Here is a 13,111-nt window from a genome sequence, read left to right on the forward strand (position 1 = left end):
GTACTGGCAAGTAGAGTCTGAGGGTTAGTGCTGGAAAATGAACCTGAAAACGCAGCCTGAAGCCAGGCGGTCAGGGGCCTCATATGAAATGCATTCACTCCACAAGTACTAAATAAAATCCCACTATTTTCCAGAGACACCAAGCAAAGATATATGGAGTACAGGCTATGCTGCTGGGGCTCATTTTCTAATCAGGGAACATGGGAAGGACTTCTCTCTTCTGGAATTGAACTCAAACTTGGTCCTTTGGTTGGAGAAGGCAAAAGCTCCATCAGCAGCCCATAGGGGATTGTTTGCCCCATGGAAATCCTTAGGCAATTAGAAACCATTAGAAATGTTTGGTAAGAACCAGGACCTCTCTGATGATTCAAAATCATGAAGTGATGACTCTCTTTGTCAGGATTTGGTGATGACAATGTGTGTCCAAGTGTTGTGATAGGGTGTGTTTGGAATGGAGTCACTTCTACCCAGGTAATTGGGAGAGGAGAGAACGTTCCAGCAGAGAATTGAACTCCGGGTAAAAAGACACTCCTCAGGCACACTTAGGAGAGAGGAAATGTACTTGCTAGAATCCCTCCTTTTGCCCTACTCCCAGGTGTGTCGGTGTGCAGTGCTCACATGCGGCCCTGATGTCACCTTGGTGTGGCCATAAAACATGTTCTCTGGCTAAGACACACAGATTTGCTACTTTAGGAAGGGTGCATATTAGCTTGAACGACAATCATGAAACCTTCTTGGATTTCATAGTTCAGTACCTTCCAAAAGTTCAAAGTCAGCTTAAGGCTTTTATACCCCTTTATTCTATGACTATGTTCTAGAGTTTGTGATTCTCATTTTATTGAGATGGATGGAGAGATGTGGAGTTTAAAAGACTTGTCAAGTAGAGGGCTGGCTGTGAAGATTGCAGAGTAGGAGGACCCTAAGCCTGCCTCTTCCCAAGGATACAAGTAGATAACACTCCTATCTGCATAAATAACCCAGAAAGTAACCTGGAGACTGGCAGAACAAATTCCACAACTAAACGGTGAAGAGGCCAGATCAAAGAAGGTAGAAAGGGCCAAAACCTGGTCTCAGAGTGAAGTGGACTGGGGCCATCTGCAGTACAGAGGGAGCTGGTGGCACAGAGGAGAGTGAAAAACAGACTTTCACACTGGAGAACCCACCAACTGGAGAATGAATCCCCATAATATTTGCCTTTGAAAGTGAGAGGAGCTGAATTTGTGAGTTCTTAAAGCCAGTGGGACTTAAAGCCTGGAACTTTAGAAATCAGGGGCTTGGCTCGGGTGAGAGCCTGGAGGGCATTAGGAAGCTGAGGCCCCAGCATAAAGAAACAGCACACAAACAGCCCAAATATACAGCTAGAACCAGCAGTTTGAAAAACACCGAGGGAAGACAGGAGGGAGTGATTTGCTCATCTCAGAGCGTGGCTTGTGGCTCCAAAAGACAAGAATCATGGAGCAACCCCTCCAGGAACAAAGGAGCTGGCAGGTGCCATTTACCTCCCCTGCTCCCCAGCATGAACAACAGCCACCTGCAGGAACCAGCCTGGCTCTGACACTTGTTTACCTAACTTGTTTACACCAAGACACACAACCCTGCGCTTTGGTGGAGCCTCCCTTTTCAGTCACACTTGCCCTGGTTTCAGCACTGTGGGCCCCTCCCCAGGAAGACCAGTGCAAATCTTGCCAACATCACATCTCCCCACCCAGGCATTGTGTGGGACATCAGTTCCAGCTGCAGAGGGAGCAGGTCTCATTTTGCAAATGGACAACCACACACTTTGTTAAAATGTGCCCCACTCCTGCTGGGGACCAAACACTGCCCATGATAGGCAAAGAGAGCCTCTGCAAACAACTGGACTAAAAGGAAAAGAGGTCAAGACTCAATAGCTGAGGATACTAACACACCTAGGAAACATTCCTTTTGCCAGGCCCTGGGAAACAGGACATGCACTGCAGGTCACTACAGGACCTCTTCTTCATGAGGCTATTATTATCAAGAGCAAGAGAAGTAGCTGACGTTTCTAACACAGAAACAGACACAGAAAATCAGTCAAAATGAAGCAGAGAGGTATCTCTCAAATGAAAGAGGAGGACCACACCAAGGCACATAGTAATTAAAATGGCAAAAAATAGTTATTTAAAAATGAGTTAGAGCCTATTCTTCTCAAACTATTCCAAAAAATAGAAGAGGAAGGGAAATTTCTAAAAGTATTCTTTGAGGCCAGTATCACCCTCTTATCAAAGCCAGATAAGGACACCACAAAAAGTGGTGCCCAGGAGGCTCAGTCTGTTAAGCAGCTGTGTCTGCTCAGGTCATGATCTCAGGGTCCTGGGATTGAGCCCCACATTGGGCTGCCTGCTCAGTGGGGAGTCTGCTTCTCCCTCTGCCTCTGCCCCCTACTTTTTCTCTCTCTCAAATAAATAAAATCTTAAAAAAAAAATAAGAACACCACAAAAAAGAGAACTACAGGCCAATATTTCTCATTAATATAGGTGCAAAAATCCCCAACAAAATAGTAAAAATCATGCACCATAATCAAATGGGATTGTTCCTGGGATGCAAGCATGGTTCACTATTCACAAAACAATAAACATGATATGTCACACCAATAAGAGGAAAGGATAGAAACCATATAATTTCAATAGATGCAGGAAAAGCACTAGACAAAGTAAAACATCCATTCATGATAAAAACTTACTGTAATGTAGGTCTAGAGGGAACATACCTCAACATAATAAAGATCTTATATGAAAAACCCCCAGTCAACATCATACTCAATGGTGAAAACCTGAGAACTTTTCCCCTAAGGTCAGGAACAAGACAAGCATGCCCATTATCAGCATTTGTTATTTAACAGAATACTGGAAGTCCTAACCACAGCAATTAGACAACATAAAGGCATCCACATTGTTAAGGAGGAAGTAAAACTCTCACTATTTGCAAATAACATGATACTGTATATACGAAACTGCTCGAATTGATAAATGAATTCAGTAAAGTCACAGGATACTAAATCAATGTACAGAAATCTGTTGCTTTCCTATACACTAATGATGAAGCAGCAGAAAAAGAAATTTAGAAAACAATCCCATTTACAATTAAACCCAAACCAATAAAATATCTAGGAATAAACTTAACCAAACAGGTGAAAGACCTGTACTCTGAAAATTATAAAACACTGGTGAAAGAAATTCAAGATAATTCAAAGAAATAGAAAGACATGCCGTGCTCATGCATTGGAAGAATAAAGATTGTTAAAATGTCTATACTGCTCAAAGCAATCTACATATTTAACATAATCCCTATCAAAATATAACAGCACTTTTCACAGAACTAGAACAAACAATCCTAAAATTTGTATGGAACCACAAATGACCACAACCAGCCAAAGCAGTCTTGGGGAAAAAACAAAAACAAAACAAAACAAAAAACAGAACTGGAGGTATCACAAATTCCAGATTTCAAGGTATATTACAAAGCAGTAATGATTAAACAGTATGATACTGTCATAAAAATAGACACGTAGGTAAGTGGAATAGAACAGAAATCTAAAAACAAACCCATAGTTGTTTGGTCAATTAATCTTCAACAAAGGAGGAATGAATATCCAATGGGAAAAAGACTTTTCAGCAAATTGTGTTGTGAAAACTAGACAACCACGTGCAAAGTAATGAAACTGGACCACTTCTTACACCATACACAAAAATAAACTCAAGATGGATTAAAGGTCTAAATGTGAGATGTGGAATCATAAAAATCCTTGAAGAGAACACAGGTGGTAAGATCTCTGATCCTGGCCATAGCAGCATTTTTCTAGGTATGTCTCCGGAGGCAAAAGAAATAAAAGCAAAAATAAACTGTTGGGACTACATTAAAAGAAAAAAAAAAGTTTCTGCACAGTGAAGGAAACAACAAAACTAAAAGGCAACCTATGAAATGAGAGAAGATATTTGCAAATGACATAAACCAAATGACATTTGGTTAGTATCCAAAATATATAAAGAACTGATACAACTCAACACCTCAAAAAACAAACAAACAAAAAATGGGCAGAAGACATGATTTAAATTTAAAAATGGGCAGAAGACATGAACAGACATTTCTCCAAAGAAGACATACAGAAGGGCATCAGACACATGAAAAGATGCTCATATCATTCATCATCAGGGAAATGCAAATCAAAACTACAATGAGATATCACCTCACACCTGTCAGAATGGTGAAAATTGAAACACAAGAGACATCAAGTATTGGTGAGGATGTGGAGAAAAAGGAATCCTCTTTCACTGTTGGTAGGAATGCAATTGGAACAGCCTCTGTGGAAAACAGTATGGAGGTTCCTCAAAAAATGAAAAATAGAACTACCCTACAGCCCAGTAATTGCTTTACTAAGTATTTACCCAAAAAGTACAAAACACTCAGTCAAAAGGATACATGCATCTCTATGTTTGTTACAGTGTTATTTACAATAGCCAAGTTCTGAAAGGAGCCAGGTATCCATTGGTAGATGAATAGATACAGAAGAAGTGGTAAATATATACAATGGAATATTATTCAGCCATAAAAAGAATGAAAGCTTGCCATTTGCAACAACATGTATAGAACTAGAAAATATAATACTGAACAGATTAAGTCAGAGAAAAAAAAATGTCATATGATCTCACCCACATGTGGAATTTCTATACAAAAGAAATGAGCAAAGAAAAAAAAGAGAGAGAGAGAGAAAAGAGAAACCAAGACACAGACTCTTAACTACAGAGAACAAATTGGTGGTTACCAGAGGGGATGTGGGAGGGATGGGGAAATTAGGGGATGTGGATTAAAGAGTACACTTATCATGATGGGGAGAAAAACAACAAAAATAATGACAACACTTGTCAAGTAAAACACTTTTTTTTTTAAGCAAGTGTAAATTAGGGAGATTTAAGGCTGTATTTGTTTGTCCTAAAGGTGTTAGTTTTTCAGTGAGCATGAATGATTGTGGAACCCTTGAAAGTAGTAATTGCACAATTGGAATTTGCCTCTGCCTCTATACCTCCCATCCCCTTACTTCCATAAATTTGATCTTGCCTGCCTCTAGACTACTTTTTCAGTATTCATTTTCCTGACATTAAGAATCAGGGACATCATTCACCCCCCACTGCCTCCTTCTCCCTCCCACTTCCCCCGCCACGATCCCCCCTCCCACCAGCATGCCTCTGATACACCCATTTCACTAAAACGGAAAGGATTGATGAGCTGATAACTCCTCCACCAGGTATTCATTGGGTATTAGGTGCCAGGCATTGGCAAAGGGCAGTTTTGCATACATTAGCTGATTTAATCCTCAAAGCAATCCCATGAAGTAGATCAGTATGATGAACCTCTTTTTATAGATACAGGAACGAAGGCTTAGAGACACTTAATATAACATCTTTATCTGGGGTATTTGCATTTAAATAGTAGACACAAAAGACTGCAGCCAAAAAGTGAACTGGAAAATTCCAAGCATCATGTGGAGGTTATGGGTGAATTCTTTGATTTTTAAAAAGTGTTAGCCTTCCATCAAAGAGGAACATATATATATCTTTAATCAGCCAAGTGTGTGTGTGTGTGTATGTGTGTGTGTGTATATATGCATATATATATATATATGTATATTTGTATATACATATATATATATTTCTTGGTCTTCTAGGAGATGTGTGGTGTCTTCTAAAATATTGAGAGCTTTATTTGTATGTTTACAGATTTCTTAATGCACTGTCCCAGTGAAATCATTTATTTACTGTGGGCTCTCAGCAAAGTAAAGCTCTTTTCCTTTTGTAGACGTTTGCCTGAAAAAATTAAGGATGACCAAGAGTTGAAGAACATGAGTGGCCAATGGTTTTATGAAGCCAAGGCAAAAAGGCACAGAGACAGAATTCATGGTGCAGATATCATCAGAGCATCCATGAGAAAGAAGAAGCCCCAGGTAGCAGGTGAGTTGATTTGGATAGGACATTTTGAGCCAGTATTTGTTTGGGAAGCCATTGTCAGGAGTTGGGAAGTGTGTTAGAGTCATTACTGAAATCTGCTGAGGGAAGTCACTTAGGGGTATGCTTTGCATATGATTAGTCCTCCAGCTCAATATCTTCTTGCCCTGGATTCAGATGGATGAAGGCAGGGCCAAGGGACTCAGGGTAATATAGAAAAACATTGGAAGTCCTTTAGATACTGTGTTGAGTTGTAGTGGTATAGACAGATGGGTTTATAAGGCATTCCTTTGCTTTTAACTCTGAAGATTTAGAACCATTTCCTCTGAGTAGGAAGACAGGAAGAGATTAGCTTCCCTTTCAACAACTTTGACATCTTCTACATCTTTAATCAGCCAAGTGTATCATTTAAGGGACTGTAAAGACAGTATTTTGAGGGCTTCTTTAGAATTCTGTTGGGTTTATTAAATGGGTATGTTATGCCCTCCCTTTCACTCTGAGCTAGGCAGTCTAAACTTCTACCCCTGAGAAGAGCCCCTGTTTATATCTAGTCTGTACCCAATGAGGAAAATAGCTGTCACCTTTTGAACGTTTGACACATGATAGGAATTTGCTCTCTATTACATGCAACTATAGCAGCAATCTTAAAAAGTAGGTGGCATTGCTCGCATCCCTCTTGATTTTCAACACCATCCAGGCTTTCAAAATCTCGAGAGGTAAAGGTTAGTCTTGTGGATTCTATTATGTGACAGAAGAAAGTAAACTTCTGTGTAAAGAGACCTGTGGGGAATACCACCCTGGAATGTGAGTATTTGGGAATCGGGAGCCCTTGTATTGCTTCATCTTAACATCAATGTAAAAGCATTCCTGGCACTTACTAGCACTGGGGTCAAAAGCAAGTTTCCTGAGCCTCAGTTTCCAAATCTGTAAACTTGGAAAAGAGCAACTTCCTCACAAGGTAATGCAGGCACAAGACAATGCTGTGCCTGGCACTTAGCATAATTACTTAATGCTGATTATTTGAAAGGTGCTGGTAAAGAGCCCTGGCTGTTCAGAGGCAAAAAGAAGTCACTTCCTGAAGAGGGAGCATGGAGATTTTATTGGGAGGGCCCTGGCATCTGAGCTGGGTATTGAGGAGTATGTAGAATTAGAGACTGGGGGAAGGAAGAGACAGTGGAGAAGAACATTCCAGGCTAGAAACATTTGTTCCCCTCTGCATTCCAGAGCCCAGCCTCAAGTCGGACACATTGTTGACATCCAGTAAATGCTTGGTAATGATGGTATCTCTGTTCCAAAGAGTACTAGCTGCCCTGAGCATCTCCTGACCCCAATTCAGGTGAAATTCACCTAGAGGTGGTCACTATTTTGCTGGAGTGGTCTCTGGAGTTACCTGCACATTTAAAGGTCCACTCTTAGTCTCAGGAGATTCTGCTTGGGGGAAGCCAAAATCACATATAATTTTGCAGTTATAATTCTGACCCTGGGGACTCAGACTCATGAATGATTGCCTTGGGACTGCAGGAAGACCTGAAGTTCAGGTTTGAGCTTCGGTGATAAGAGCTTTAAGAATGTTATAGGTCATGGAGGTGAGAGATAACCTTCCTGACTTCACTGTTTCTTCTTTCAGCCGAGCAGAGTAAGGAGAGAGCAAATGAAGCAAAGAAAAGTTGGGTAAATAACGTCAACAAGGATGCTTTCCTCCCTTCAGAGCTAACTGGTGCTGTGGGAGAGCCAGAAGATGTAGCCCCAGCAAGCCCAAGGTAAGACAGAGCTCACAAGGACAGTCACTGCATGTGGGATTCATGGCTCAGTGTGCTATGAGCACCAACACCAGACTATTCTCACGGGTACTGTGAAGTACATATAAGAGAAATCTGGGCCTTAACATGGATAAAACTGAGTACTACTCTTTTCCAGCTTCCAGAATTTCTAATAATTCGGAACGTTAAGTAAAACTAAAATGTTGAGGGGGGATTTCTTCCAGCACCAACAATAGCTGGCTTTTCTTTGTATTAATGATTTTACTCTAGAGTGGAATGAAGAGGTACTTCAAAATAAATATAGTCACTTCAGAGAAGAGGTGAATAATGATCAAATTGTCATAACATGGTATGATGGCAAAAGCTCAAACACGCGAACCAGACATGAATTCAAATCCTAAATGTGCCATTTATTAGCCACTTAATGATGGGCAAGTCATTTAACCTCTCTAAGTCTCTTTTCTTAACTATGGATAGGAATGATAATATATACCAGGAAAGGCTATAGTGAGAATTAGTGGTAACATATGTAGAATACCTGACACATAGTAGGTGCTAAGTAAATGGCTCTTCAGGATGCAGGTTGTCCTCAATATTTCAGTATGATCGTGTTGGTGTTTTCCATACCTGTTACCATCTGTCTGGTCTAAGTGTACATTTGAACCTGATCGTGGAGCTACATTGCCACAGATATTTTGATGATTTGCTTTTAGGTATGTAGAGATCTTCCCATTAGTGTTCATCCCTTGGGACTTTGGTTGTTACCCTTTAGTGGGAAGGCAGGTGCATTTTCTCTGTAGCTCCTCAGTGGAGATGATTCAATTCAGAGTCTCCAGCAGGGCTGAAGTCCACAATTTTCCTGATGGTACAGCCACTGAGTCAAGTGCCAAGTCTGAGGCACCTGGGGAACAGAGGTGTTCCCAACATAGTTTACAGGTGAGGGAGAGGGTCTGTAACATAGGCATCAACAGACATATCAGAGCCGAATATGACTAAAGTTACATCACATAGACAAGGGAATACTGATTCTATTAAGGCACCCATTGTCTATTTCCCCGTTGGAGAGGACTCACTTTGTTTTCCATGGGTGGTAGACTGGACTGTTTCCCCTCTGGGCTGATTTGTAATGTTCTGTTATGTCTGTAGAGGCCATGTTGACTAGAAGTTAAACAGTAAGTAGCCACTAGGTGATTTTGTGACCTTGTACTAGAAGTGACTTAACTTCTTGGGCCTTAGGTTCCTCAACTGTAAGATGGGATGATAATGATTTGCCAGCAGGATTATTGAGAATTTAATTAGCTAGTAAATGTAGAATTCCTAACATGGTCAACAGCACATAGTAGGCATTCAGTGAATGGAAGTAGGGGCTCTCACAGAGAGTGAGAGCCTACCCCTGCCACCTCCCTTTGGTGACTCCCCATTCACCAGCAGTCCCCCAGTGGGATAAAGGATATCCTTCCATAGGGGAAGATGAGAAGTATTAGAAACTCCAGGAGTGAGAATGAGAACACAGTCATTTAGAATGACCATCAAGGAGCAGACAGAAGCTCCTAAGAGCAAGTTTGATAGGGATCAAGGATATCAGAATACTGACTGACTAGGCGAGGTGGATATAAGTCCCACAGAAGGAGGAAGGAGATTTGGGGATATCAGAAGACCAACTTAACTCACTGAACAGTTTTGTGTGGGTCAGACTTCCTGTCCTTCTTCCAAGAACTCATTTCTACTCAAAGGCCCTGGGGGACAGAGGCACTACTGCCCTCCTAGCCCAGCTCATTTTCTTTATGACCTCAGGCAGTCTGGTGGGTGTACCTCCCCTCTTCCTCAGTTTGAAGCTACTAATACAGCTTCAGCAATTCATGTCTCCAGTATTTCCTGCATTCCTTGTGTGACCTCAGACGAGTCTTTCTGGTCTCATCTATAAATCAGAGCAGAGCTGCCTCACCAGGATATTATGAGATTAAATGAAAGGAGATGTGAGAACCACTTAGCATTTCACAGGAAGAAAGAAAATTGGCAATTTCCAGTGGCTTTATAATTATGTGATCGTAACATAGATGAGGTATGGTCGAGAAGGCAAGAATAAAAATGTCAGATGCATCTAGTTTGCTTCCTTCATTACGTGACCTGGGTGGTAATCATCCAGAACTGTGGAAGGGGCTGATGTATGCTTCCTCCTTCCCATGTCAGAAACTACTACTTGACTCAGTGTCAGGTCCTTGTGGTGTTTCTCACTTACACTTTAACCTTTGGGAACTGGGTGTGTTAAGTGTATTTTGGGGCTTGTGCTTTTAGAGGAATTGAACTTCAATAGAATGACTCAGTACCTGTCAATATTTTCTTAGCTAGGAGTCAGGTGTCTGGGAGTGTTGTGAGGCAACAGTGACTAGAAATTGAAGTTTCTGAAGGAGTTTTTCTTTCTTTCTTTTTTTTTTAAATTTAAATTCAATTAGCCAATATATAGTACATGTAGTGTTCCAATAATTCATCAGTTGTATGTAACACCCAGTGTTCATTACATCACATGCCCTCCTTAATGCCCATCATCTAGTTCCCCCACCCCCGACTCACCTCCCTTGCAGCAACGCCCAGTTTGTTTCCCATCGTTAAGAGTCTCTCATGGTTTTTCTTCCCTCTCTGATGACTTCCCATTCAGTTTTCCTCCCCTCCCTTATGATCCTCTGCACTGAAACTAAAAGGTAGTATGCTGAGTGAAATAAGTCAATTGGAAAAAGGCAATTATCATATGGTTTCACTCATATGTGGAATATATGAAGGAGTTTTTCTAATAGACTCTGTGGCAAGATTCCTTCTTTCTATGAGCACAATTCTGTGTGGTCCTGCCTGGGAAGAACTGAATCGCTGTGGGTGCCCAGCATGAACTCAACTACCATCCCATACCTGTGTTTTTCACAACTCATCTTTGTTTGCACCTGTCACATGAGGAAGCAGAGAGAGGCTTGATGAACAAAGGATCAGAGAATGAGGTTTTCTTTAGATTGGCAAAGGAAAGACTCCAAATACTTACAGTTCCAATGCTGGTTGCTGAATTTTAAGGGCAGTGTTGGTGCTAACTGTGGTAAAAGACTAGTGTATTCATTTCCTAAAATGTGTGTATTTCTAGTCATCACAGATTAGTACCTTTTATAAAATATAACAGAAAAAAAAATACAGAAAGCAACAAAGGCATGCAAAATATAAACCATGTGCTAGGATGTCTCATCAAATTGTTATAAATGATTCTAAATGCATACTCTCAATTTCTGTATTTAGCTCATTGTGAACCAGTAACAATTCTCAGACTGGCACTGGTCCGTGAACCACACCTTATAGCACGTGTCCTTTCCATAATAGTCCAGAGGGCATGGCTAGGCCAAAGTGGGGAGTACACCATAAAGATGTAAGAAGCTCTTCCCATGGGGTCAGGACCCTACCATAAAGAAGGTGTAACATGTCTTGACTATGGAGGGAGATCTGCTCTGGAATGAGAAGACCTTCTTTTGCTACTTGAGATCACATGTTCTATGAAATAAAGTTGGGCGCCCTGGGCAACGCTGAAAGTCTAGTAGCATCTCTACTGACAAGGGCCATGGATGTCCCTACTGTTGGTGCTTCTTTGGTCTGAAGAAACCTGGAAATGGACTGGTCTTATAGTTTCTGTCTCTCTCTCTAACCTCTTCCTTGAAGATAGTCTCTATGAAGACCGGAATAGTTTATATTTTCTTAGCTCTGTGGCCTCACATGGGGCCAGTACTCTAAAAAGAAAAAAAAAAAAAAAGATAGTTTCTCAAGTGTGTCCCAAGCTTCCCAATTCTTTCTTCCTTCTGATTCCTCTTCCTACACCCTTCCCCCTCCCACATCCCTCAATTGCCTGGTAGCCTCTCCTTTCTCCTCTAAAGGGATACATTCCACTTAAAGGAATACTTGACATTGTAATAACTTAAGCCTGTGTGGATGGAAATGTTGAGCTTCTGGTCTTTTCTCAGTGGTCACCCTACTGAAACATGAGTCTGAGCATGTTTGTGACATCCTAACACACCAAGTCGTTCTTATCATGTGGTGTATAATGCAGATGAGGGCATTTCATTGAAAGGAAGCAGAGGTCTGTCACGTGCCTGTCTCCAACACTGTGTGGATTTTCTGCTGGGAGGACTTCCAGTTCTTCAGGGTTTCTGAAGATTAAAGAATTACCTTTTGAATACAGAAAGGTCAGAGGCTTCAACCATGGGAAGCAAGGTGTTAGGTGCTGAGAAGACTATGTTAGGGGCTGTGGGCATCTGAGTCAGGGAAGCTTCTAGAGATAGTTACATGTAGGGCAACTCTTGAAAGATGAGAAGGATTATGGCAGGTAGGCATGGGGAAGGAACAATACAGGCAGACAGGATGATGTGGGGGTCTGGCATGTTAGAAACGTGGAAAGGGTCTAGTCTGGTGGGTATGCTGTGTGAGTGGTGGGCAGTCAGGCTGGAGGAAGAGGCTGGGCCCAGATTGTCAAGAGCCCTGTGTTGGCCAAAAGGCTAGACTTTTTCCTTAAGTCACAAGAAGCCATTAAATGACTTTTTGATCAAGTTTACTGTTGAGTGATCATTCTGGTAACTCTGTGGAAGATGGGGTTAGAAAGTTCAATTAGAACATTGTAACAGAAGGGGTGCCTGGGTGGCTCAGTGGGTTAAGCCTCTGCCTTCGGCTCCGGTCATGGTCCCAGAGTCCTGGGATCAAGCCCCGCATCTGGCTCTCTGCTCAGCAGGGAGCCTGCTTCCCCCTCTCTGCCTACTTGTGATCTCTCTCTCTGTCAAATAAATAAATAAAATCTTAAAGAGAAAAAAGAACATTATAACAGAAGCTTAGGTGAGAGATGGTAAGAACCTAATGAAGGGAATGGAGAAAAGAGGAAAGGTATGGTGGAGCTTTAGAGATGAAATTAGAAGAAATTTGAAGGGTTGGTAGGACAGAGATATCTGATAATTTATAAAGGATATGTGGGTCATTTGATGAGAAGTTCTCAACTCAGACCTGTAGATCAGAACTGCTCGAGGAACTTCTAAAAATCCAGATTCCCAAGGCTGAGTGTCCCTGTATTTCTTTCTCAGGGCTGAGGACATGGGTACTATTTACTACCATGTCCCAAGCATCTAACACGTGGTAGGTACTTAGGAATAAGTACCTGTAGAATGAATGAATGAATGAATGAATGCCAGCACCCTCTCTTACTGTCCTTCAGCACACTTCTCACTACCTGACATCGTGTTACATATTTATTGTGTGTATGTATTTTCCCTTCCCCCCAGATCCATGAGGAAAAGGACCTTTTGTTTATTGCTGATTGTTTCACTGCACTATTCCTAGCACCTATAACAGTGCCCAACGAGTGTCTTGTGGAATGAGGGAATGAAT

The 13,111-nt window shown here is 41.5% G+C and overlaps 1 protein-coding gene across 17 annotated transcripts in view; it reads left to right on the plus strand.

Annotated features, from left to right (window-relative positions):
- SYTL2 (synaptotagmin like 2) overlaps nt 1–13,111 on the plus strand; it is a 117,339-nt gene that overhangs the window by 59,086 nt on the left and 45,142 nt on the right. For all 17 annotated transcript variants that reach the window (XM_047690930.1, XM_047690929.1, XM_047690932.1 and 14 more), the window contains 2 exons: nt 5,812–5,963; nt 7,585–7,717. In XM_047690930.1, the coding sequence (XP_047546886.1) occupies nt 5,812–5,963; nt 7,585–7,717 (285 nt within the window). The remainder of the gene's footprint in view (nt 1–5,811; nt 5,964–7,584; nt 7,718–13,111) is intronic.

This window comes from Lutra lutra, chromosome 10 (genome assembly GCF_902655055.1).
Source record: "Lutra lutra chromosome 10, mLutLut1.2, whole genome shotgun sequence".
NCBI classification, from domain to species: Eukaryota; Metazoa; Chordata; class Mammalia; order Carnivora; family Mustelidae; genus Lutra; species Lutra lutra.